Source organism: Oenanthe melanoleuca, chromosome 3, assembly GCF_029582105.1.
Source record: "Oenanthe melanoleuca isolate GR-GAL-2019-014 chromosome 3, OMel1.0, whole genome shotgun sequence".
NCBI lineage: Eukaryota > Metazoa > Chordata > Aves > Passeriformes > Muscicapidae > Oenanthe > Oenanthe melanoleuca.
In genome coordinates, this window is record NC_079336.1 from 4237656 (window position 1) to 4263629 (window position 25974).

General features: G+C 39.4%; 1 protein-coding gene across 4 annotated transcripts; it reads left to right on the forward strand.

Moving 5' to 3' along the window:
- Nucleotides 1-729: 729 nt before the first annotated feature.
- Nucleotides 730-22144, forward strand: LOC130251707 (cysteine-rich venom protein kaouthin-2-like). 4 transcript variants are annotated; one of them, XM_056488568.1, is made up of 9 exons: nt 922-966; nt 3999-4060; nt 5311-5430; nt 5901-5988; nt 7057-7202; nt 8059-8153; nt 9744-9832; nt 11942-12001; nt 21925-22144. In XM_056488568.1, the coding sequence occupies exons 2-8, from the start codon at nt 4001-4003 to the stop codon at nt 11995-11997; spliced, it is 654 nt and encodes a 217-aa protein (XP_056344543.1). In that variant the 5' UTR covers nt 922-966; nt 3999-4000; the 3' UTR covers nt 11998-12001; nt 21925-22144. The 4 variants fall into 4 exon arrangements, with proteins under 4 accessions (XP_056344540.1, XP_056344543.1, XP_056344542.1 ...); XM_056488567.1 differs by lacking the exon at nt 21925-22144 and adding an exon at nt 17300-17357 and having other exon boundaries at nt 925-966; XM_056488566.1 differs by lacking the exon at nt 21925-22144 and adding an exon at nt 12083-14874 and having other exon boundaries at nt 925-966.
- Nucleotides 22145-25974: the final 3830 nt, after the last annotated feature.

The following is a 25974-nucleotide window of genomic DNA, read 5'->3' on the forward strand; positions in this document are numbered from 1 at the left end:
ACATTTGATATAAAAGCAGACAATGACAGCTGTTCTGGTCAGCAATTACTGGAGACAACGTGGGTAGGAGCAGTCAGTGCACATGCAAAAGCCCTTCTGATCTGGCAGTGTTCCCATCCATCCCATCTCACCCCATGCACCCAGAAATGCCAGAACAAATGTGTGTTTTAATGTTAGTGCACATGGCAGTCTCTAAACTTTATTCAATATTGGTTAAAAGTATAAATTACAGAAATATCCTTGTCTCCTTCTTTGGCTTTTACTTTTTTCTGATGTAAAGAAACCACAGCAGGAACAGGAAGACTTGGTGCAAGACTTTTTAAACTCCCATGGAAAAATCAATGGACAAGATTCCATCTTGGTAACAACAATGGCAGTCTGGAGGCATTGATTATTATTATTATTATTATTATTATTATTATTATTATTATTATTATTATTATTGTTGTTGTTGTTGTTGTTGTTGTTGTTGTTGTTGTTGTTGTTGTTGTAATAATAATAATAATAATAATAATAATAATAATAATAATAGTAGAAGTAGTAGTAGTATAACAGTTCAGTAGCCAGCTGAGTTTATTTGTATTGCTGGAGATTAGGATCAAATATTACTAAAACTTCATGTGTCAATCATTAACAGAGAGCATTACACCTGGTGATCCCATGGACTGCAGATTTCAGATTTAAGATATAATACAGCCAAAAATCATTTCAGAGTATTCCACCTCTTCCAGTACAAGAATTAAGAGGAAATTAAAATGGAACACAGGCAATCCAGCTCCTTTTTGGATGAATTTGCACTTGAAAAATACGCTGCCCTATCTGGTCATTACCTGAATTTTGTAACACCTGTGACGTTGGATCACCCTGTCCTATCAGGAAACAGGAGAGCTATAAATCACCCTCCAGTGAAGAACTCCAGCCAATTCCACAACCAGAAGAAACTTCTGATCTTCCTGGAAGAACAAGGTAAGATTCGTCTTGGTTCGTTGGCTTAAAATATTGTGATTTTTTTTTTCATGTGTTAAAATTCAACCTATTGTCAGAAGACTTTGTGAAAAATTTAGGACAGTCACAGAACATTATCTCATTCACAGAACATTATCTCATTCAGTGAAAAATAAGGATTATATAGGCAATAGTGTAACACAAGCTAAAAGAAAAAGGTAGAGAACATGGATGAGAAATCAAAAATACAAGTAAAGCCACTTATATCAAGATAACAGCATCTTAGTAAATGATGTGTACATAGAGAAAGGGATGGAGAGGCAGTAGAACACATTGAATGGGATATATATTGAGCCCAGTAAGTTCTATTTCATATTTCTATCACCACCTATTTTCAGAGTGGGGAAATTGCCACCTTGTTTAATTGGCTTCTCTTCTGCAAAGTGGCTGCTAAGCAGCCTTTGTACAATAATGCTGTACAAGTGCAATGACAGAACATTATTCTGTTTCAGATCTTTTTCAAGGACAATAAAAATTAATTTGGATTTTTTTTTTTAATTTTGAAATGGTTATTCAATTAAATGAATAATTTAGGATGCACCTTTTTCATTTTTTATTTTAGAAGGAGAGACGGGGGAAAACACATTCACATGAGTTTGCCAAACTCATACAAACTAGGGATGCTAAAGCACCATCTTTCAGTGGCAGATCCTAGTATACAGATGGATTTGCAGGAAAGTCAGTAAGACTTGGCACATGTCCTGATTTATGTTTGATTGAGGGGGAGCAGGGGAGGGGGAGAGAGAGACTGATTTTAGGACCAGTGCCTAGAAATTAATGCAGAGCAATTAAATTTACATCTCATAAACTGTAAGCATTTGGTTGAAATCAGTGGGATTGCCAAAAGTATGTTAATATCTTGGAGTGGGAAACCCACTGGGTCTTAAAAAGCATTCCAATGGCATTTTGAAACTTGTATCATGTATTAAATTACCAATTATATTTAATTGTAAGTTAATTCATAGAAAATATTACAGTGAATGAATACTTCACCCATGTCTCTAAGTTAGCTTCTTCAGCTTGATTTGCAAAATAGAAAGCTTCACAATTTCAGTGAAGAGTTATTTTTCCTTTAAAAAGTGCTTTACATGCAAAAAGAGCTCTTTTTATTTGCATCTCATCATATCTTGCACTCAAAGACATATTTTTGCTTGTAACGTGAGTATAGATAAAAATAACCTCAATTCTATTTACTCTCTAGTTAGAAATTAGGTGAAAAGCATTATTTTACATTATATTGGGAGTGTAACCTTTTGTTGCTAAACACCTAAATCAAATAAAGTGCAAAGTTTTGTAATGGCTCTGAGAAATACACATTAGAGAAGTTAGTTAATAAGAAAAAGAATTCTGTGATTCTAAAGCACTTCAAAAGGCACAGGTGATGTCAAAATTAAAAATAAGGGATATAAAGCAATACTAAGAACAGGAATGACTTATTCTATTAAGTATCTGTATGTTTTCCCCTGGATTAACTAGACCTTCCCCCAAATACAAGTGCTTGGAATAAGCCACCCTGTTTTGAAGGCTGGGAGAGTTTAATTGGGCAGATGTGACCAGTCTTTCCAGTTTTTTGGCCTCTGAGCTCCAGCTGCCCATAGTCACAGTCCATGGGCTTTGCTGTTTGGCAGAGCTGGAGCAGCATCCCTGCCTAAGGCTGAGCACTTTGGGTCACCCTCAGTGCAAGGTAAGAAGCTGGTGAAAAACTGGTGCCTTGCTGTAACACCTGGAAAAAAAATAGATTTTCTTAACCACATGTTCTCCAGAGCACCCTGTGTTTTATATAAACTGCTTGCCTCAAGGTAAAGGGGCTTTGCTGAATATGAAAGGATCAGCAAATCCTACTGGATTCTCCCCAAAAATAATTTAGAACTAAAATCAGCAGCCCCTCTAAACCAAATAAGCTGAGGTAATAATACACCTCTGTAGTAACATGTCCAGAACTTTCCTCAAGTGGGAGGCTGGGAAAATTGCCAGGACAAGTAAATTCCACTCTAACCACCTGTTTGCCTGCTGGAGGTAGGGGAGCAGAAAGGAGCTGAATGTAACTTGTGTGACTGATTGCAGATACCTGAACCTTGCAGTGACCTCCTGGGTCACTGGATGGTGCTTTGAGTCCCCAGGCAAGTGGAGTCTTGGAGTCCAAGTTCTGGTGGATGCTTCTTCAATTAGAATCAGATATTTGTAGAATAACCTGAATTGGATGGGACTCCCAAGGATCATCAAAGTTCTACTCCTGGCCCTGCACAGGAAATACCAAGAATCACAATTTTAGGGAAGGCTCTAATTTTTGTTCTCATTTCTTGATACTTTCAATATAATCAAGGCTTGTCTTTAAACAGATAAAAACAAAAAAAAGCTTCCTGAAACAGGTCTTTCCCAGTTCTGCCCCAGCTCCCATGCAAGGTTTCACAGTGCTGGTCATCAAGCTTTGAAAGGGTTTTGCATCCTGACTCCCACACCTGAGTGCAGAGATCACATGGACCCAGTGCCTAATTCCCCTTTCACTCAAGCACTCCAGTCAGAGCAGCCAAAGGGGAATTTTCAGACTCACCCAGACACAGGAACGAGCCAAGAGCAGCATCCCATCCCATCCTGCAGTCTGAAAATGAGCAATAGGATTCCTGCAGGAAGGGCAGCAAAAATACCTGGGAACACCTGTGGAGATTCCATCAGGGCCACAGCAGGAAGTGTGAGATGTAAAAAGCAAAAGCAGCTGGTTCATAGAAATTTGGAAGTGAGAAGGGGGAATCAATTTTATTATTTTAGTTCTAAAAATGGATGAGGAGGGAGGGAGGGGGAGGGAGGGAGAGGAAGGAAGGAAGGAAGGAAGGAAGGAAGGAAGGAAGGAAGGAAGGAAGGAAGGAAGGAAGGAAGGAAGGAAGGAAGGAAGGAACTTGACCAAAAGCCAGCAAACACACAGGAGAAAGATGTATTTTGTATTCAGAGAAGTGAAAGCTCTATAAAAAATTAATTTCTAATTCTCACCTTTTCAGAGATGCTTCTACCAGTGGTGTTCCTGTGTTTCACAGCTCTGCTGTCTCCATTCCCTGGACAGGTAGAATATACATCTCTTATTTGTAAAATTTGAGTGAGTCCTGAGGCACTTGTAGACCAACTGAATATGGCTTTTCTTGTGCACACCAAACATGGCAGAAAGAGTCTGATGAGATATTTAGGACCTGGAAAGCATTTATCCTTGAAGTCTGCTTTATTTCAAAGCAGTTGTCTGGTTCCACATTTGCACAAAAAAATCATCTAAATATTCAGCATTGCATGTAAGTTGGGTCAGAGATAACTGTGTTTTCCAGAAGTTTCCATACACATATCCAATAATCTGGACCTCCTAAAGATCCAGCACTTTTCCCATTAATTCCACACAGGTTTACAGACATCATTTTCCTACCTCTTTTCCTTTCTCATCCTACAGTTCCTGAGGTATTGCCTCTCCCTTTCCTCACAGTCCCATCTGCTCAGCCTGTATCCCCAATTTCCCTCAAATAGCTCAATTAATTCTGGATGCACACATAGATTGATTCCTCCCAACCCAAACAGTCTGAAATCTGCAGTGTGTTACTTCTGCATCAGAAACAGTGGATGTGAGTGATGGCTTGACTGCATTTCCCCCTAATTCTTTAATTTCTCCTCCCAGTGCTGCAGTCTAGACCAGTTGAGAATAGATGTAAAGAGGAGGCTGAGTTCCTCACAATGGCTACTTTTTAATTAGAAAACATCTGAAAAGCATGAGAAATTTTATCAGTTATGACAGAATTAGAAGAAAATCTATGGCATGAAAGGTATAAACATTTTCTGTTGAGTGGGTGTCCTGATGAAGTACCACGAGAGGCCTGAGATGATCCTGTGATTAAACAACATATTTCTTCAATAGAAAAACATTGATAGGGATAAAACTACACAAAACATAAACACAATTCATATATTCAGATGATTTCTAGATCCTCTTTCCATAAAACCTCATCAGGAAATTATAATAATGTTAATAAATCTGGTTCTGTTGCCTAAGTGTACAAGTGTGCAGGCACAGAGGCATTCCAGGATATCTCAGTCCTCCAGGGAGGGTTGGAAGGCACAATACAGGAATCAGTGTTATTTTTCCAAGCTCTACACTGTGGAATCCATGGAGACACTAAGGAGACAAAGACCACAGTCCTTCCACCCCCACAGGGATCATCTCCTTGGCTGATAGTAAAATTTTGGTATTTTAACATTTCCTACACAGGATGCAGGATTTAGTAACATACAAATAAAACAGAAATACAACTTTTCTTTTTTTTTTTTTCAATTTAGGGAACTGATACTCTCAGTGCTCTGTCAAGCAGCAGAGCAGAGCAGCAAAAGCTGATTGTTGACAGACATAATGCCCTCAGGAGAGGAGTAAAACCAACTGCCAGCAACATGATGAAGATGGTAAGTTGTGTGCTGCAAATCTATTTTAATGAGTAGTGGATTCTATGAGAGATACAGGACTGCATGCAGGGTCACATTATTTTGTTTAGCTACAAATTCTTTCTCCAGACCTTTCCTAAGGATTGAGCACCACCAGCACAGAGAGAACCATAAGGCTGGGCAGGTGGAAGAAAAAAACTGGAAAATTTGGTGGTGTATCAACAGTTATGTCTCTTTTGAAGCAAAATTAAAAGGAGAAGAAAGATCCATAGCATAATTGATTTCTTTCTGATGCATTCTTCATCAGGTTTCACTATTTCTATTCCCTTGGTGCAGAGTAACTTTGCTCCTACCTACTCCTCCCCTCAACAAATGGGATGAAAAGGATTTTGCATTTGTCTTTTTTCGTATTTAAATGTAATTTCTAAATGCTGCTGCTTTATGAGGGGTTATTCATAGGTATGTGACTGATATTCTCTTCTTTTGTTAAGGAATGGAGTCCTGCAGCTGCAAAGAATGCCCAAAACTGGGCCAATCACTGTTTTTTAAGGCACAGTCCTCCTCATCTGAGGAGAACCAGTAAGTGAAGCATGAGTGGAACTGAACAAAGTCACAAGTTATTGATGTGACCAGTTTGGAGTTTTTTTTTTTTTTTTGTCATTGTGATAAAAGGAAATTTCTAGGTAGAAATCTGCCCAGTGAGTGAGAGAAGTTCAATCCCATTCTCATCCCAGTTTTACATAGGTATATCCCATTTTCTACAGCAGATGAAAAAATTAAATCATAGTGATGAAGCATATTCTCCTAAAATATCCATCAGAAAAAAAGCAAATCCAGAGATCTAGAGCCAGTTAAATGCAGAAATCAGTTTACATGTGCTGGTTTGAAATGTCTGGGAAGAAAGAGGCAAAACTGGCTGGTGGTGCTAAGCATAGTTTCTCAGACCAGACTTAGAATTTTTAAATCCCCTGGTAAATTGAACCCCAAACTGTCTTTGAGGTTCAGATTGACACTTCAGTCAGTCACTGGATATTGAATTTACAGCTGTACCATGTTAACAGCCCAGTGGGCTGCAGTCTGATTTCTGCCCACACCATATCAAAAATGTGGACAGTCCTGTCAATTTTTTTTTTTCCTAAAATCCAAATCCTCTTTTTTTTGCCAGGGTGAATCCCATTTGAGGACCAATGCAGTGGGGTTAGACCTGAATAAAAACAGTAGATAAGGGCAGTATAAACACTATATTTCTTGTGTGCCAGGAGTAAAATTTACATTATTGGAATTTTCCCAAGATTACTGGGCTGTGACCTGGGTAATGATTATGTTGGCAACTTCCAAATTACAAAAAAATTACAGTAATGAACCTGTGAGACATCTGTGCAGGTGTTTGTACAGTCACACAGAATTATGTTCTACCAACAACCACCCACCAGCCAAACAGGCCATGCTGCAAACTGGCCAAGTGACACCTTCAGTATTGACAAAGGGGGATGTCACCCAACTGAAATAAAAACCAACATCCTGCTGCCCCATTTAGGATGAGAATTTCTATGGAAATCATCCCACCTTTTTCTGGTTTGTCTTGTAGGGATTTTTTTTCTCATGCTTGTATTCTCTGTGCATTTCTCAGCACCACTCTCTTTTCAGATGTGCCATGTGGTGAGAATCTCTTCATGTCCTCTACCCCCCTCTCATGGCCAGGTGTTCTTCAGGCCTGGTACAATGAGGAGAAAAATTTTGAATATGGAACTGGGGCAAAAACAGAAGGTGCTATGTTTGGCCATTACACTCAGGTAGATGCATATATATATATATATATATATATATATATATATATATATATATATATATATATATATTCATTTATTCATTTATTCATTTATTCATTTATTTATTTATTTATTTATTTATTTATTTATTTATTTATTTATTTTTATATTTCAGGCTGAACAAATACATGTTAGCTAAGCAAGTTTTACCCTCTCATCTTTAAAGCAAATAAATACAATGGAGACATGAGAGTTATTCTAAGAAAACCAGATTAAAATTTCCAAAGAAACAGAATTAGAATGAAAATAATAGGTAAAATAGCAAAATTAAAATCAGAATAATAGCCTAAGTGCATGTAGGAGTAAAGAGTAAGGTTACTGGTATTTCAAGACTTCAGGAAGTAACAACTTATTTGTTTGTTTAACATCTGAAAATTGCCCAGACACTGGAAAAACAGGGTTATTAATGTATCAGCAAGGAAATACAAATAGGTTTGTTGCAGTCAACACAGTTCTTTTGACTCAGAGGAGTTGAACAATGGCTTACCCTAAACTTCTATGGTACCTGTACAAAACACAGGATACAAAATTTTACATCATCATTCCCATATTAACAGTTTCAATTGAATTAAGGCATAAATACAAAATCAAAGGTTTTATAAAAATGAGTCTTGAACTATCATTGTTATATTCCTAATTTTCTTTGTTTCAATAGAGGTAAAAGCAGATTTTCAGTAAAATGAGGCTCATATTTTTACTATAGAGGGTAAATAAAGTGGCTCAACGTCATTGCAAGCATTTCTATGGTGCATATTTTATTTAAATGATTTTCAAATTTCTCTTTTTCATCCTCCCATGATTTTTATCCTTATACCTACAGATGGTTTGGCACAATTCTTATAAAGTTGGATGTGGTTTGGCTTTCTGCAACAACACTAGGTACAGCTACTTCTACGTCTGCCACTACTGCCCTGCGTACGTATGGATTCTGATTTTGGCTCTTCTTACATTATCAAAATTAGCCAGGGGTTGGTGAAATTTGTAACAGGGCACATCACCAATAGCTGAGAAACAGGTCTGAAGACTGTATTAGGAATGTGAAAGGATAGAAACATACTAATGAAAAGAGTTGTCAAACAAGAAAATGCATAAAATATAGAAAAGGGACACTGGTTTTCAGATTAAGTGTCACTTGCCTAAAAATCCTAATTTTTATAATAGTTAATTAGAAATAAATATTTTGCATGTTCTATTTGAAGTCTCAATTCAGAAAGGCATAGCAATATGTACAGTACAGTGAAGACAATAATGACTACAAAAAAAGAATTAATGGGAATGCTGAGGTAAAGTGATGATTCAAATAGTACCTAAAATTAATTTCCACATTCACAAATCTTTTTGTGGGTTGACCTTGACTGACCATCAGTATGTCACCCAGCCTCTCTGACTCTTCTCCTCAACAGGATGGAGTAATTAAAAAATATGGCAAAAAGTTCATGGGTCAGGATGAGGTCAGGGGAGTTCACTCACCAGTTGCTGTCATGCGAAAAAGACACTTAGCTTGGGAAAATTTATTACTAATTTATTACTAATCAAATCAGACTAGGATAATAGGAGGTAATACCAAATCTAAAGCACATTCTACTAGCCCCTGCCTTCTTCTCAGGCTCAGCTCCTGATTTTCTCTCCCTCCTCCCCCTCAGCAGCACAGTGGGATGGGGCTGGGGGCTCTGCTCACTTCATCATGTGCCATTCCTGCCACTCCTCCCTCCCATGCTCTTCCCCATTCTGGGTTCCTCTCAGTGGCCACAGTCCCCCATGAACCTCAGTGTGGCTCCTTCCCAAGGCTGCAGTTCTTCCTGAGCTGCTCCAGCACAGATTCCTCCCACACTTCCATTCCTTCAGGACTGGGCTGCTGCAGCCTGTGTCCCCACAGGGTCACCAGTCCAGCCAGGAGCCTGGTCCAGTGAGGACTTCCCATGGGATCAGAGCCTCCTTCAGGCATCCCTCTGCTCCAGTGTGGGTCCTCCAGAGGCTGCAGGTGGATCTTTGCATCCCAAGGACATCCAGGGGCTGCAGGGGCACAGCTGCCTCTCCATGGGCTGCTCCAGTGCCTGGGCACCTCCTGCCTGGGTGTCTGCAGAGTGATTGCTCTCACATATTCTCACTCTTTTCATCTGGTTGTTGTTGCATGCATCCTTTCTTCTGCTGCTGCGTGCAGAATTCACCCTCCCTTGAATGTGTTATCACAGAGCCACTATCACCATCACATGGGTCCAGCTTGGAGCTGGCCAACACTGGCCCTGTCTGGAACAGAGACAGCCTCTGGTGTCTTCTCACAAAAGCCACCCCTCCAAATTCCTCTCCTTTCCTGCCCACTGCCAAAGCACCTCCCAATAAACTCAGCACATGTGCAAAAATTGATTGACATGTAACCAAAGACCAAGGGTAAATGTCAGCTCCATAAGTAACTGAGTGTAAATCTAAACATCTTTAGAATTTAGTTTTCCTCTCAGGTATGGTGTAGTGACTTCATAGCTGATGTTGGTAACATTGATGTTTCAGGGGAAACCTAATAAGTTCAATGAAAACACCCTACAAGGAAGGAGAGCCCTGTGGGGATTGCCCCAATGCTTGTGAGGATGGATTATGCAGTAAGTTCCAAGCATTTTAATTTTGAACTGGGAAAATTTGATGCTTAAAAAAAACCTTAAACAGCAATTAATTTATGCAAACTGATTTTTTAAAAATTATTTGCTGAAATACTAGGCCAAAAGTACTATCAGAGAATCTCATTTCACCATGCTGTTTGCTTTACCTATGTGAGATAATGCTTTTCCATGCTCAGGAGAGATAAATCTCACCCTTGAACCTAAGAAATTCTAGGGAAGGAGGGATGACTTTATTTTTCTTCTTCATGCTTTGAACAATGGTGGCAGATCAAATAGAAGTAACAACACAATTGATAAGAGCAAGTGGCAAACCTGAGTTTTTGGAATTCTAATAGGAAGTGAAAACATATGGGCTGAGTTTCACAATGCAAGATTTAATTCCTGTCTTGTGTTATGGAATTAACCAAATTCTCACCAGAGACTGCCTTTATGAGTGAGAAATCTCCTTGAAAGAGCCACTTATTTTCTATGTCTGGTCAAATTAGTGGTTGGGATGCTGCTGGGAGTAAATGGTAACAGAGAGGAAAACATTAGAGAGAAAATAACATTGATGAAATTTATTCTGAAAGGACATGCTGCAGGTTTTCACTTCCCACTCATGATTAATTTTGTGTTTCAAATCATTTTCAGCCAGCCCTTGAAAGTTTGAAGATGTACCCAGAGCTTTGTCAAGTCCACTGCTCTACTGCTCTGCTCCTGATACTGGAAAACTGGAACTACTTTTAACTTAATTGAAAATTTAAACTATTGTACAGATAACAGGACCAGAAGACAAACAAAATTGCTTGAAATATGTAATTCCTAAAAGAAATTAGGAGACCAGAGCAGTTTCCTCCAGATCTATTCTGGTTTAGAATCTGTTGCTGACATATGTTCTACTGTAAAATGCTCAGTTGTGAAAAAACACAAAAAATACCCCAAAAAACCAAACCAAATGTAGTTAATTCAAAATAAGAATCCTGTTTATAGCATAAAATTATATTTAAATACAGGTAACCAAACTTGCCTTGTAAAGCAAAATGACATCTGAGGTAAAGACTTAATGCACAATAAAGGGAGAAGGGTCAAAAGGGAGAAGGTCCCTACATAGGGAAACTTTATATTTCATAACACAGGTCTCTGTGTTTCAAAGATTTTAATATCCTATTTTGCTATATCAGTCATTAAATTACCCATTTTTACCAACCAATTCATCATAATTTTCATTCTTTCTTATTACCATGAAATAAAATTCTCTAAACTTCACCAGCATTGTGACTTTATCAGCATTAGGTGCTGAATGGAGCCTAAATATTGAGCAGCATGAGCAGAAACAGGTTATGAGAGAAGATTTCCTAGGCAAAAACAGAAGTCAGGCAAGCAACCCTCCATCAGACTCCTTTTCAGAGAGAAATAACAATTAACTAAACAACCTGCAATCCCCTCTCTGTGACCTTTGGGAAATAGGTGTTCTGTGCATTTAACAATGGGGCTGAATATTATTTCAGTCTCACCTTACAAAGGTTGCACTTTCCTGTCCTCTTTTAGTAAAAAAGCTGCTGTCATAATTAAGATTTCAAGTCCCAGAGTCCTTGGCACAGAATAATTTCATCACACATTTCTGACTCCTTCATTCCAGTGTCATTTCTTTTAGCGTGAAAGGCAAGTATTAAGTTAAAGGTTCAATTTCACAACCCAAAGTGCTTGTTATTTGGGTTGGTTTTTTTCCTTATTCATCTCCACCACTTTTTCCCTCCATGGCACACTGCCCTCTCACCTGGAGACAGGTGTAAAAGTAAATTAAGCAATGCCAGGGCATAGGTGTGAGTGCTGGAATGTGACTTACTACACTCTGAAATAATTAGCAGCAGTCCTTGCATGTCCTGAGAATGATTATATTGCAATAGTTAATCCAGTGTTGTTTTCAATAAGTAAGGAGACTCACAAAAAAACTTCTTCACCATGAATAGTGGGTCCAGAAATCACAGAACCATTAAGGCTGGAAAAGACCTCTGCAGCATTTAGCCACATAAGATATTAAGCCACTTTTTAGAGAGGTGTCATACAATGAAGAAATGAACATTGTACTAATTCTAACTGGGCTATTTTCAGATGGATTTCTTGGCTTTATGTCACTGTCCTTCTGTTCTGCTATATCAGTCTGCTGAACAGGTAAGAAGGACAACATTTAAAGAAAATAGAAATAATCTATAGATTTACATGTTTGTAGTTTATTATTTTATCATTTTGTAGCTGGAAAAGAAAACGTCAGGTCTATACCCAGGAGATGCATGTTGAGATCACAGAGATGCCTGAGAACATCTGATACAAGAAATGCTCCAGAACCTGATCTTTTGCACCGTGAAATCCAGCTGTGTCACCCAAAATCCTCTGTTTGGCACCCAGGCTGCCCACAAAAGAGAGAGAAGTGTCTCCAAATTAGATGCTAATTGCAACAAATGACTGAGCAAGAAGTGACCTATTTCAATTTAATAAGAATCAAAGTTTTAATCCTCCCCCTCTCTCCATGCTGGGGTATACACAAGGGTTAAAGATTTCCCTGGGCATGGCAGAGTGCTATCAGAGGCAGTTAGGACCACACATTTGGATTTAAGCAGCTGTATTTCTCCCTGAGCTGTCTGTAGGGATCCTTTAATCTCAGTCTCAGCCTGTCCACAAACCAGCCCTTGCTGTAATATGTTAAAAACCCTCTTACTTTCTCAGATTAAAGTGTCAGGCACTGAGACAGCCACCCACAGAAAGAAAAATAATTCAGAATAATTCATGACAAGAGGAAATGTTGTCACTTTGTGCCAGGGTAGGTTTAGATTAGATGTTGGGAAAAACTTCTTGACTGCAAGAGTGGTCAGGCATTGGAACAGATTGTCCAGGGAAAAGATGGAATCTCAAAAAATGTGAAGATGTGGTGCTTAGGGCCATGATGGTGAACACAGAGCTCCCAGGATCAGGTGCAGCCTCAGATGAGGGACAGATGGTGAGTCTTTGGGCACACAAGGCTCACACCATTACCACCAGTACTAAGATGCTCCCTTTCCCTAATCCACTCTTCTCCCTTCTTCCTCCTCATCAAATCCACCTCTGGTTGTGATGAGAAGTAACCAAAGCAGTTTTAGCCATCTTCAAGAAAAGTGTACTTGTGCCTGATGAACCCTTGCTGACATAAACCAGGACACAAACTCAGCAGAAAAATGTTCCCCTGGTTAGTTTTCTCTTAGAGAGGGTAACTGCTCTCCTCCAATCACAGTGCCAAAGCTAAAAGCAGGACCTAAAGCAGCTGAATGTGCTTGACTTTCCTGTACTGTGTGCTGCTGGAATTAAACACCCACTTTAGCACAAAGACACAACACTTGCTGAGGTATGGGGAGCAGCTAAACAAGATTGTTTCTGGTTTAAACATGCCTTAAACAGGTCAAAGAAGCACTCATTAGATGAAACCCCTCTGCAGAGCCACTGCTAGGATTTTAGTGCTGGGGGAATACTTTGCAGGGTCTGCCATGTGTTTATCTCCCAGCTTATCAGAGGAGGGTGTCAAAGGAAGCAATAAGGAAAAGATAAGTTAGTCTGAGACTGACAAGAACGTGTTGTCTGGGCTGCCTGAACAGAGACACAGCAGCGTGTTAACCAGCATGGTTAGCAAAACCAGGGACAGGAACTGCACATCTGATGGCACTTGTGAGGAGCAGCCACCATCCAATGAGTGCCACGGGTCTGTGGTTAGTGCTGTGTACATCTGTGAAACGAGGTGGGGATAAAAGGAGAGGAATCATAAAGTGGGGTGTCATTAATCTGCTTCTACAGAAGGAGTGTATCAGGGATAGCATTTAATAATGCATTGCCCCAAGCAGCTCAGGGTCTGAGCCTGATCTCATCCTCTGCACAAAGCATCTCCCCTGAGCCCCTGCTGCCTTTGCTCACTTCAGCAGCTGCAGCATCAGTCCTGCTTTGCCAGCAGTGGGTGGGAGCAAGAGGCTCATGCTGCCAGGAGGTGATGCACAATGCACAGGGTGCCCTTCTGCTCAATTTAAGGAAATAACAGCAAATAGCAATGCCATCAGGCTAAACCATAATTGCCAGTGGCCCACCCATTACCAGTTAACATGAAACAAGATTGTACAGGTTGAGCAGTGAAAGCTCTGCTTAGCCAAGATGGATCACACAGCTGCTGGGTTCAACCAAAGCAAATGGGTTTGCCCATGAAAACCTCAGGAATATCAATATGAGTGAGTCTATCAGCTCAGTTCTGGGGAAACAGCAGGCATGTTTCAAAGACAAAATTGCAGTTCTGCAGCATGCCTGAATATTCCACCCACATGGTGATTTACCAAAATAAGAGTATTGGTCTAATACCTATACTCAACTCTGACAGACAAAAGACTCTAACAATTTAAAGTTAGAAAGTGAATGTTTATTCAGTGCTGGGCAGCAGCCTGAGGTAATCCTCTAATACATACTGCAATATCACAGGTGATCACAAAATCTATTTATTGACAAAGGATTCAAATAAATACATATTCATAAAAACAGCCCCTCCCATCCCCCTCTTCCTATGGTAATTAGCTTGAATTAAGCATGTGTAATTGACTTCTTAAATTAAGTCTGGGGTAGTTTTCATGGGGAGGGGTCTTAAAAGGAGGAAGTAAGGCAAGCCTTCCTCACTCTAAACTCTCAACCTTTTCTATCACTGACAATACAAATGATTTCTGGGGATAGTCCAGTTTTCCAAAGAATGGGTTTCTGGTTGCATTGTCCATGTTCCTTTGGATCTGCTCACTGGTTTCGTCTTTTCCCATTGTAAGCCCAGCTGAGCAAACATGAAATGACAGACAATCAATTATTAAAGTTTCAGATAACTACCTCCTTCTAACTGCTAAGTTTTAATTATTTTCAGCAAGGTAACTAAAATGCTAATTCTCTAAGATTAGGTTTCAATGGAATACATATGGTGTGTGCAGTGTTGCCCCTCCTCATGACCAGAAAACACATCAACAACTGCAGTGCACACTCAGGAGAGCCCCAAGATCAGGCAGGAATGGGAGATGTGTGAACACCCGTGCCCATGAGGTAGTTGTGAGCAGCTGAAGAATGGAAAGGTGTGATTTTTGCATTGCTTTTTCAGAGGAAACATAGCCCATTTTAATCCTTCCTCCAGACCCTGTGGAGACACCATCAAACAGGCTCCAAAGCTGAGACTCTGATGAGGAGATGAATCATGTCCACTGCAGTCTAACACCTTCCTGTATTTCAGAGGATACCTACACACTGATGGTACATCACTGATGCCATTCTACAGCAGGACAAGTAAATGTTTTCTCCATGGCATGACCTGAATCTCTTTTTAAATTCAGGCCTTTTTTAATAGATTTGCCTCTGAAACCTTTCCATCCATTCTTTTTTTCATGTCTCTCTGTAGTGACAGGTTGCACAGAGCCGGAACACAGGTCTGAGCGCTGAGGAGGTTTTCTGTCCCTTTATAATCTTAGTCCTTGGCACAATTTTGGCTTAGACCAAATAGCATTACCTTTAGAAAAGCCTTGGCATGTTTGGCAGGTTAATAACACCAAGGGCCCTTCAACATCTTGGAAAATATGGCTCAAGAAGCAGAGTTCAACTCTACTGACCAGAACCAAACCTTAAGAGTGGCCTTAAGATATAAAAAGTTATCACAGACAAATTGTACCATCCATATCCTTACACCTCTTCCCCAATTGTTTTCCTCAACCTTACCAGGAGACAGTTATAGAATAGTGACTGACTTGATCCATATAATGCTTTTTAAAAAAATTCTTGGTGATGTCAAGGCAGTCATTTACCTTACCTGCTCATCCAGCCTGTCTCAGGCATCTGCTGCAAGGAGAAGAGGTGAAATGCAGACCTGAAGTACCTCCATTACCTCAGAAAGCAGCATAAGGAGAATGGCTTTGAAGCAGAGCCCTGTGAGATGAATGCCACTCCAGCAGTCTGGATCATGCTCTGGCAGGGACAGGTTTTCCTCACCTGTAGCTATAGGGAGGTTGGTTTTGATGGCAGCAGGTCTGGCTGGGGTGGAGCTGGAAGGTGAGGGGTCTGCAGAGAAAAAAGGTTCTGGATGAAAACCAGGAAGGGAATAATGGAGATGCTGTCAGCTAAAAACTGAGACATTTTCTGCAGTGGGTCTGAAGAAGTTTAAGAAATACTTTAAGATAAGTAATCACAAAACACTGCAGAGAATTGAAGTGACTGGTCCCATTGGATGAACCAGGTCCCTCACATTAAGATCCTGAAGGCACAGAGGTCATCTGCTACACCACACATCCATATTCTTGATCTCCCTTTGATTACATTAGGAATGCTGGATTTGGCCAGAGAAGACAGTGGCTGATGAATTTGCTGGAGTACAGGGGAGAGGAGTCACCACATAACCAGGCAGCCAAAGTCACCTTTATACATAGAATACAGTCATAGAATGCAGAGCTGTAAAAATCCAGGGAAAAAACAACCAAACAAACACACACACAAGAAAACAAAACAAAACAAAACAAAACAAAACAAAACAAAACAAACAAAACAAAAAAAAAAACAAAAAAAACAAAGAGACAAACAAAAAAAAAAAAAAACAGACAAAAGAAAACCAACCAAAAAAGAAGCCAAAATCAAACAAACAAACAAAACAAAAAAAAAAGAACCGTGGCAGACAGAAACTGTGCCAAAGGTGTCTATTGAAAAAATACAAGTGAGAAGAAAGATTGAAAAATGACATGTGTTTACACCTGTGTTAGCTCAGCCTGTCTCTGCCCTGAGTTGTCTCATCTGGGTGAGGTTTAACAGAGTTGTTTCCTTGGAGCAGAGCTGAGTGTGACAGTCTGATTTCAGGCTGTTCCTCCACTCTGACTTAAGAGGAAGGGCAAAGTATTTACCTGATCAGTTTATGAGTAGCTGTGAGAATCTGTCACTTTTGACATGGTGCCAGAAGAGCTAAGCTGCTCAATGCATCATAATTCCAAGCTCTGCTTACTCTGTTCATCTATTTTTTGGTCAAATTAGCAGGAAATCTTATTTCTTCTTTAAACTACCTTTTCCAACTATTGCAGTAACTAAAGAATGAACCTGATTTAATACATATTTAGGAAGTAATTCAGACTATTCAGAAATTTGGTTTGCTCTTGTGTGCATAAATAAAACAAACTACATTTTTTCTGAAACATTTTATTCAGAGCCTTGCCTTTTTTATTTTTATCTCCATAAAATCATGCTTTATCTTCTGCCATCAATAAACAAAGTGCCTGGGTTTTCTTCATTCAAGTACATTACTGAAAATCATTCTAGGTTTAAAAAGCTAAAAAAAAGGGTTTAAAAGGCCTGCAATATATGATAGGGATATATATATATACACACATAGGGATATACATATAATATATATTTCTGGCAGGGACACAGTCCAGCTAAACCAACAGATTCTTCATTTTTTTATAGATTAGGCTGCAGATAGTTGTTTTGCATTGTATTTTGATGTAAACTGCTGAGTACCAAAATTGCACAATCAACCCAAGCTGCATCAACTGTGGAAGTGATTTAATTTTGATAACTGTGCATATTTTTATTAGTAAAGATAAAACCCCAGCACTGTGTATGGAATATTCCATGGAAAATACTGAAATCTGGTGCCAGCTCTGGTGACACAGGTGGCCCTGCTGCTCTTCAGGAGGAAGACACAGATCCTTTAATTAAACAGAGCATATCAGACACTGTGTGTATGAACTGGTTATTTATTTTGTGTGCATCAGCCTGACACACACTGAGTTTTGAAGCCTGGCTGTGCCCCATCAGGTGACAGTGGAGGGTCCCAGATGTGCAGAAATTCATTCTGCTCCTGCATTTGTCCTGTCACAGCTGGAATTGCACTGCACACACAAAACTGCTCAGCCTTGTTCTGAACCTTGCTTTCATTGAAAATATAGGAGTGCCCTCTGGTGGAAAACTGAGCACTTGAGGCTCCAATATCACTAAAAATAAGCATTTCTCCTCAAATGCAAATACCAATTTCTTGCTGGTAGAGCAAAAGTTCTTAATTACATCACTGAATACTTCAGGGCCAGATTGGTCATTTTGTGGGATGGAGCAGCTACAGCTTCTCTGGGCACCCTCTGCCAACTTTGAATTTTCCTCTAAGAATGAGTTTTAAAAATCCCATTGCTCAGCAATCTGGAGCTCCATCCAGATGTGTGCCAGGGCTTGGCTGCCTGTCCCCTGATATTCAGGGCTCAAGCACTCACACTTGACTCCTACTACTGGGAAGGAGCAGATGGGAAGTTTGCAGAGGGTCAGCAAAGTAAAAACAGAGAAATGAAGTACTGTTGAGATTTGTGTATTATGAACTCAATGATTTAATAAAGGAAAATATCAACATTTAAGTGTAAAAAGGAAAAAAAAATAAAAGCCATGAAATTGGATTAGCAGCTAATTGGTAATCCCCAGGTTTTGGAGGAGCTATCAGAGCCATCTGTGTCCACAGAGCTGGTGGAAATTGGTGTCACAGCAGCACTGAAAGAGAGAAAGAGAGAAAAATGAGAGAGAGAAAGAAAGAGAGAAAGAGAGAAAGAAAGAGAGAGAGAAAGGAGAAAAAAAGAGAGAAAAAAAGAGAGAGAAAGAGAGAGAGAAAGGAAAGAAAGAAAGAAAGAAAGAAAGAAAGAAAGAAAGAAAGAAAGAAAGAAAGAAAGAAAGAAAGAAAGAAAGAGAGAAAGAGAAAGAGAAAGAAAGAGAGAAAGAGAAAGAAAGAGAGAAAGAGAGAAAGCGAGAGAAAGAAAGAAAGAAAGAAAGAAAGAAAGAAAGAAAGAAAGAAAGAAAGAAAGAAAGAAAGAAAGAAAGAAAGAAAGAAAAAGAAAAAGATCAAGAAAAGGAGTAGTAATTTGCTAAAAGACTCAGGCTCTCAGATGATGACGTTCTTTTAAGGCAAATACACGTTAACTTGATTATTTGATTAACTGAACAGAGCTTGTGATTTGTTGCTTGGCACTAAAAGTATCCTTGGAGCAGATGAAAAACTGCCCTGCTTGTACATTATGGAATATTAAAGATAAATTTGGCAAACGACAAGTTTCCTGGTAAACACTCTGTGGCTCTGTAGGAGTGGTACTTCACTGACCCAGTGTTTGCTTTCCACAGAGAAAGGACAAGCAAGAGAAAGGTCTGTGAGACTGAAATCTGCAGTTCTGTCATATGAGAATGTCACAATGTAAAAACTTTCTTATATTTGTCTTCTAAAGCCACACAGACATGGGGATAATCCAGGCAAAACCTGGATTAAACCCCTTCTTATTCACAGGGAAATGCAATAATGGTTTTGGAAAATGCAAATGGTTTTCACTACAATAAAACAGTGGGATGACAGAGGGGGAGCCAAGGCTAATGAAATTCTCCACCAATACTAAAAGAAGTAATTGAATAAATCTTTGAACCATGATCAAATTTTAAGGCAAGGTTGGATGAGGCTCTGAGCATCATGTCCTAGTGAGTCTCATCCCTGCCTATTGGAACTACAGGATCTTTGGGGTCCCTTGCAATTCTGTGATTTTAACAATCAACTTCATGAGGACAAAAGTCATTTAGAGAATTGGGACAATGGATACTGAACTTCTGCCCAAAAAGAGAACTAAAGGAGCATTTGAATCACTGACCTCATCTGATCCAGGGAAAAAAATATGAATGAAATTATTGAAAAAGTGATGTATAAAACTGTGGAAGCTATGCTGATGGCAAAACACATTTAATATTTCAAACTTCCATCAAGCAAGCCTGAGATGAAGAGGCCTTATGGTATCAAAGTCCTTAAAAGGGAACTTCTACATTTCTCTTTACATACCCAATGCAGAAATGTGAAACAAGTTACTCTGCTGCTCTAGTATGCAAACTGCTGCACAAAAAGATAAGAACTTGCTTGTGTTCAGCTGAAGGAATCAATGCTAAAATAGAATAATTATGTCAAGTGGCTGAGTATGGTAAAGTAAATACAAAAAGTATGACCTGGAAAATGGCAGAGGAGGTTTGGGTTGCAGTGACTCTCACACTTACTGTGTCAGTAATGCAATATACAGACAAGAGTGCCATGAGAATGATCAGAAGTATCATGGTCTGGACAGGCTGGAAACAAAACTAGGTTCAGAGGGGGATATGGAATTAGGAAAAGAGATAATGGGGTGAGAGGGAAGAGAGGAGATGGGCTCAAACTCAGAAAAATGAAAATGAAGTCTAGAACCAAAGAACATTAGGAAGTGAATCATCTCTCAGCAGGACATCAGTGATGTCAGTCCTGGAGAGCTGAGGGCACCCTCTGTGAAACCCAACATGCTTTCCATGAGGTCAGGATCTGGGTGAGTGCAATAGAACTGGTCACAGGATTTATATCACTCTAATTGGCAAGTGAATCTACATCTTAATTTACATTTCTGAGATACAATCAATTGCTTTGTGGTTGGACATAAATGCCTTCATGGCAGTCAATTAATATTCACAGAATTGCTAAATCACAGAATGGTTTGGTTTGGAAAGGACCTGAAAGATCAGCTCATTCCAACCCCCTGCCATGGGCAGGGACACCTCCCACTGTCCCAGGTTGCTCCAAGCTCTGTCCAGCCTGGCCTTGGACGCTTCCAGGGATCCAGGAACAGCCACAGCTTCTCTGGGCACCCTGTGCCAGGGCTCCACCACCCTCTGAGTAAAGAATTTCTTCCTAACATCTAATCCAACCCTGTCCTTAGTCAGTTTGAAGCCATCACCCCTTGTCCTGTCACTCCATGCCCTTGCCAAAAGTCCCTCTCCAGCTCCCTTGGTACTCTTTAGCTGCTGAAAGGTCTAAGGTCTCCCTGCAGCCTTCTCCTCTTCAGAGTGAACAATCCCAATTCTCTCAGCCTTTCATATTCCTGAAATCATTTAGTTCAGTTGTGGCATTCCTGACATTCCCCAGGGTAATCAGGAAGCTCCAGATATCCTGGGCTCCAGATAAAATCTCTTCCATATGCACTCACAACATCCTTAGCACCACAAAGGTGTCTTGTTTTATATGAGATTGTTATGGGCTGCTACATTGAGATTTAGGTCTTCACTAACCTCCAAGATCTCTCTCCTTCTAATGAGATAAGTTACTCAGATATAAGTAGAAAATCAATTAAAAACCTACATTTCAGGTACCCTCTTTTAGCTGGACAACTGTATAATTCAAATGTATTTTATGACTTATCTCAAAAGAGTTAATTCATTGATTTATTAAGAATTCTATTGTATTTGCATTTCCCTGACATGACCACAGGAAAGCACTAACACAAGCACACATACTGAGATATCATTGATACTCATGGGAACAACTGGATCCTTTCCAACAGCACAAAGCTGCAAAAGTTGTGTATCAGTTTCAACCAGGAAATATTTTTCTGTTAGCAATCATTTTCACTGCTGGCCATTACAGAACAGTGTGTTCTAAGTTCATCTTTCTGGACTGTGTGTACATTTTTTAATACATCACATTGCATCTCTCTAAAGGGAAAAATATTGCAGGATGCAGAGACCAGGAATCTCTGTCTGCCTTTGCAGCACCTTTTCTCAGGGCCTTTCCCAGCAAATAAATGCCTCCTCTTACCTTCCTCCCCATCCAGCAGCTCCTGGATGTCAGGCTGTGGAAAGGCTCAGCTTCAGTGAAGTGTATTGAAAGCTCCTCAGTCAAGATATGCTTTGAATGGGTATTTAAAATACCCTCTGGTTATGCAGCTTCTATTCATCTTCTATCAAGTAATTGTTGTCAAGTCTATGCCACTACCAAAAAAAGGTAAAAAGTCACTCCACAAAGAAGTTTGTCTGTAGCCAAATGCAGTTGGTTCAGGAATTATTGAGTCAAAATGCATTTAATAAACAATATAATCTCCAAGTGACTCTTCAAACTGGGATTCTGTGATTTTAAGTGGAGTCTCTACTTCTTTTCATAGCTCCAAATATTTCTCATTTACTTACTGCAACCAGTCCAATAGAATGTTCTGTGTGGGACTCACTGACTTGGAAATCAGATTTTCCTGTTTTCTAACACATTTTAACATTAATTTTTGTTGCAACAGGTTCAAGGTGTTTTCTACTGACCAGACAGCATTACAAAAGATCAACCTTCTTTCTGCACCCTCTACAACAACTGTTTTACTTTTATCTCAAATGCATGAAAAGACTAAAATGCTCATATATAAGCATTTATGGAATATAAGCATTTTAAGGAATTAATTTCACACCCACACTTTTTAAAAAAAATTCACAGTAAAAGGCCCCACATTGTTACTACTGCTAAATTACAGAAAAACTTTTTCCAGCAAATACATGCAGCAAACAAAGAGGTGTTCATAAAAAACTTCAATTTGGTAGCCTGCACTTTTCAGACAAGTATGTCTGAAGTTATTACCATGTAAATTGAACATAAAACCTGTTTTATCCATGAGTAATAAATGCCTCCAGATGATCATTACAGGTTTGAGAGATCTGTGACAGTTTGAGTCTGCACTGCTTTGTGTCTTTCACACAGACAGAAAGGGGTGTATTCTCTCTTCCTTTAAAATACAATAAAAATTAATAAATCACTTATATCAAAAGTCAGTTTAAATACTAAGAAAAGTCATTATGGTTTGTTTGCTCTGTTTCCTGCTGGCCAGATTTAGTTTAAATAAGGGATTTGTTCTAGAGGATCAGCTGGGTTTTTGTTTGGTTACACCTGACTCTCACAGAGGAAGACATATCTGAAAAAAAAAAATTGTATTGTTCTAATGGTTTCCACACAGAATTGTTCTCTGTTCAATTTCTGTGTTTCCTTCCACACTGTTGTAATTCACTTACAGCAAGCATTGGTTTATTTGGTTTATAGGAGAAATATGATTGAAGGGATCAAGGGATATGATTGAAGCTCATCTCTCTCATTGACCTGTATCTGATATTTGTTCTTATTCTAAACTAACATTTAAAATATATTAGACAGATATGTTCCTTCTCAAAGGGGACTTCAGATGTGTGATTTATCCATTTGCAAGAAAAAGTCAAGCTAAAATGTAAGGGCTTTCACTATTGGGTTGTCCCAGGAGATGGAATGAATTTTATCCCAGGATTTTTTTCTGGGGTTGGATTCTCAATGTCCCATAGCAGAGATTTAGAAAAACGTTTCTAATGACTTACTAGATCTAAAGTGAAGCTGAATTGACAATCCCTCTATGCTTTCAAAAGGACAATTATGCATTTTTACAGTGCTCAGCTTTGCCACACTTTAGCAAAGACTGAAAAGAGCACGAACACAGGCACATATTGAACTTTGATATAAGTGTATGATTGCACTGATTGAATCAATTGCTAATCCATTTTGGGCCTCATGAAAATGACTTTCACACACATAAAAAATGCAATTTTGTATATTAGACTTTAAAAGCTTTCTGGAATAGAAGTACCATACAAGAATGACATTTATCACCCAAGGAAACCATGAAATCTCCTTGCTGCAAACTTTCTAGAAACATACAGAAAAACATCTCTAAGGAACAGTCTATTTTTCACAGATCACTTTCTGGGAGCACAAGAGAAGGACTAGGTCTCTAAAAGTTTTTGGATAACATTTTCTTTTTTCCTTATTTCATTATACTGTGCTTATGTACAGTTACTCTGAAAGCAACTTTTTGATTGACTCTGCTACCTCTCTCTATAATAATAATAATAATAATAATAATAATAATAATAATAGTAGTAGTAGTAATAATAATCCAGAGTGGAAGGTGAGTTGGGTTGTGTGGAAGAAATCAATAATGTTCCTTTTTGCCAAACAAAGTTAGGTCTGCTAGGTGTTCTGACAGCCAAAAAAAAGGTCTGTGCAATGTTCTGAACCACAAGGAATTGCATGGATTTTAATCTAAAGTGCTACTTTAACTGTCATTGACTTCAGTGGAAACAAAGATTGAAGAAACTGTATTTTTGTCTTCATTATTTGGGATAAATCAGATGTCTACAATTCAGGTTTACACAAGGCCTGGAGGAGAACTTCCACAGTCAAATCACTCTAGTTGATCTTTTCATAACTTTCCATAGATCTTTAAAAATATACATACATTTGCAGAACCCCATGGAATAAATTCTCCTTTTTTTTTTTTTTTTTTATTAAATTACCCCACCCCTTCAGGTAATCCACAAGGGGAAGTGGGAATTGCTGTGCTAAATTGTTCTTTGTACCATGGTGCCGGATGTCAGCTTTATTAATCTTTTATTTCTTCCCAATTATTTCACCCACAGACCATGAATTGTAGCATATCTGACAGTCATCCTTTAGAGAACAAATGGTTTCCATTATTCAAACAGGTGGGGCAAGCTCTATAGAAATACTTGTAGTAGCATAATTTCATTTTAACAGTGCAAATAAAGCTCAGGTGACTGTAATGAATTAATGAAAATTGTTGAGTACAGTGGATGGGGTAAAAGAATGGAAGTATTTCCCAGGACACTGGTAATCTGGAGCTGCTGGACTGCTTCCTCTCACAGCCCATAAAAATATACTCTAATAACTCTGGTAGGTGTCTCATGAGGCTTTCTGATGGTGATAACCCTGGTCTCATCAAAATTGTCACAAGCACTTCAGATAAAAAAGTACCTTTGCCCTTATCTGAGAGCATGGAAGGATATGGGAGACCTTATCAGAGGCAACTTCCCCTTAGTGCTGCACACTATACAATGAAAGAACAAAGGCAGCTGTGTTTCCCAACACAGGGATTATTATACAATATTAGTATTCTGGCAACAGCAGACAGCTGCAGGAATTCTGCAGAAATCTGGAAACAGTGAGGCAATATTGACTTGCAGCATGGGCAGCAACCTCCATCCAGTGTGGTGAAAAGGGTGCTCAGTGTGCAGCACACCACAGCAAAGGAGGAGGAAGGGAACCAAGAAAGGAATAAAGAGATGTGCAGATGCTAAATGCCTTCTGATGGCAAACAGACTGCAAGAAAGGTTGTGATTGAGCAACAAGGACCTGTCAAAGCTGCATTTGTGATATTTTACCTTATAAGAGAGTGGAAACAAAGATTCTTCAAAAGGAAGGATGAGCAGAGTGGACAGGGCTTGGAGCAACCTGAACAGTGGAAGATGTCCCTGCCAATGGCAGGGGGTCAAAACTTGGAGATCTTTAAGATCTTTTCAACCCCAACAATTTTATGCTGCACTAGAGCACAGCAGATGCCAAACATCTCTCCAGACTGAAGACAGAAGACGTGAAGCTTCTGCAGCCATTCTGCAATAACTTAATCTTGAGCAACATCTGGGGTGAGTTATGGGTACAAAAATCATGGAATCACAGAAGCACAGAAGCACAGAATGGTTTGGGTTGGAAGAGACCTGAAAGATCACCTTGTTCCACACCCTGCCATGGGCAGGGGCACCTTCCACTACACCAGATTGCTCAGAGCCCCATCCAACCTTGCCTTGAACATTTCCAGGGATGGGGCAGCCACAGCTTCTCTGGGCAACCCCTTCCAGTGTCTCACCACCTCACCACACTCAAAGTCAAGGATGTCTCCCAATATCTATCCTAAACCTGTCCCCTTTCAGTTTAAAGTAATTCCCTTTTGTCCTATCACTACATGGGCTGGTAAAAAAGGATGCCCAGTGCCACATGAAATGTAAGTTTTATTCAGCAAATGAAAGTTCAGGAGCCACTTGGAAGAAAACCTTGCTGGAATGCCCACAGAACAGGTCACTTTGTGTACAGCTAAGAAGTTTATGTCTCTGCCACAAAATATTTATCCCACTCATTTGCCAGAAGCAGAAAAGAAAACCATCTGGGAGCTCAAGCTTTTATTTTGTGAACACATTAGCACTGTAGCTTGCTGATCTAGAAGTTGAAGTTCTGCAAAAGGACAGGTCTTCTGTCTTTCTCCTTACCCTGGGGACAAGGAAAAAAAAAAAAATCCAGAGCAATGCAGCTGGATTGGTTCATTTTCAGTCACCTTTTCCTCAAGAAAAGTTCTTCTTACACAATGGGCAGCCCCAAAGCTAATGTCATTTATCAGCAATAAATATTGACAAGGAAAAAAAAGGGGAAATGTATGTATATATACAAGCCTGGGCTAGGGAGAGCCTTTCACTCTGCTGCCACTTCC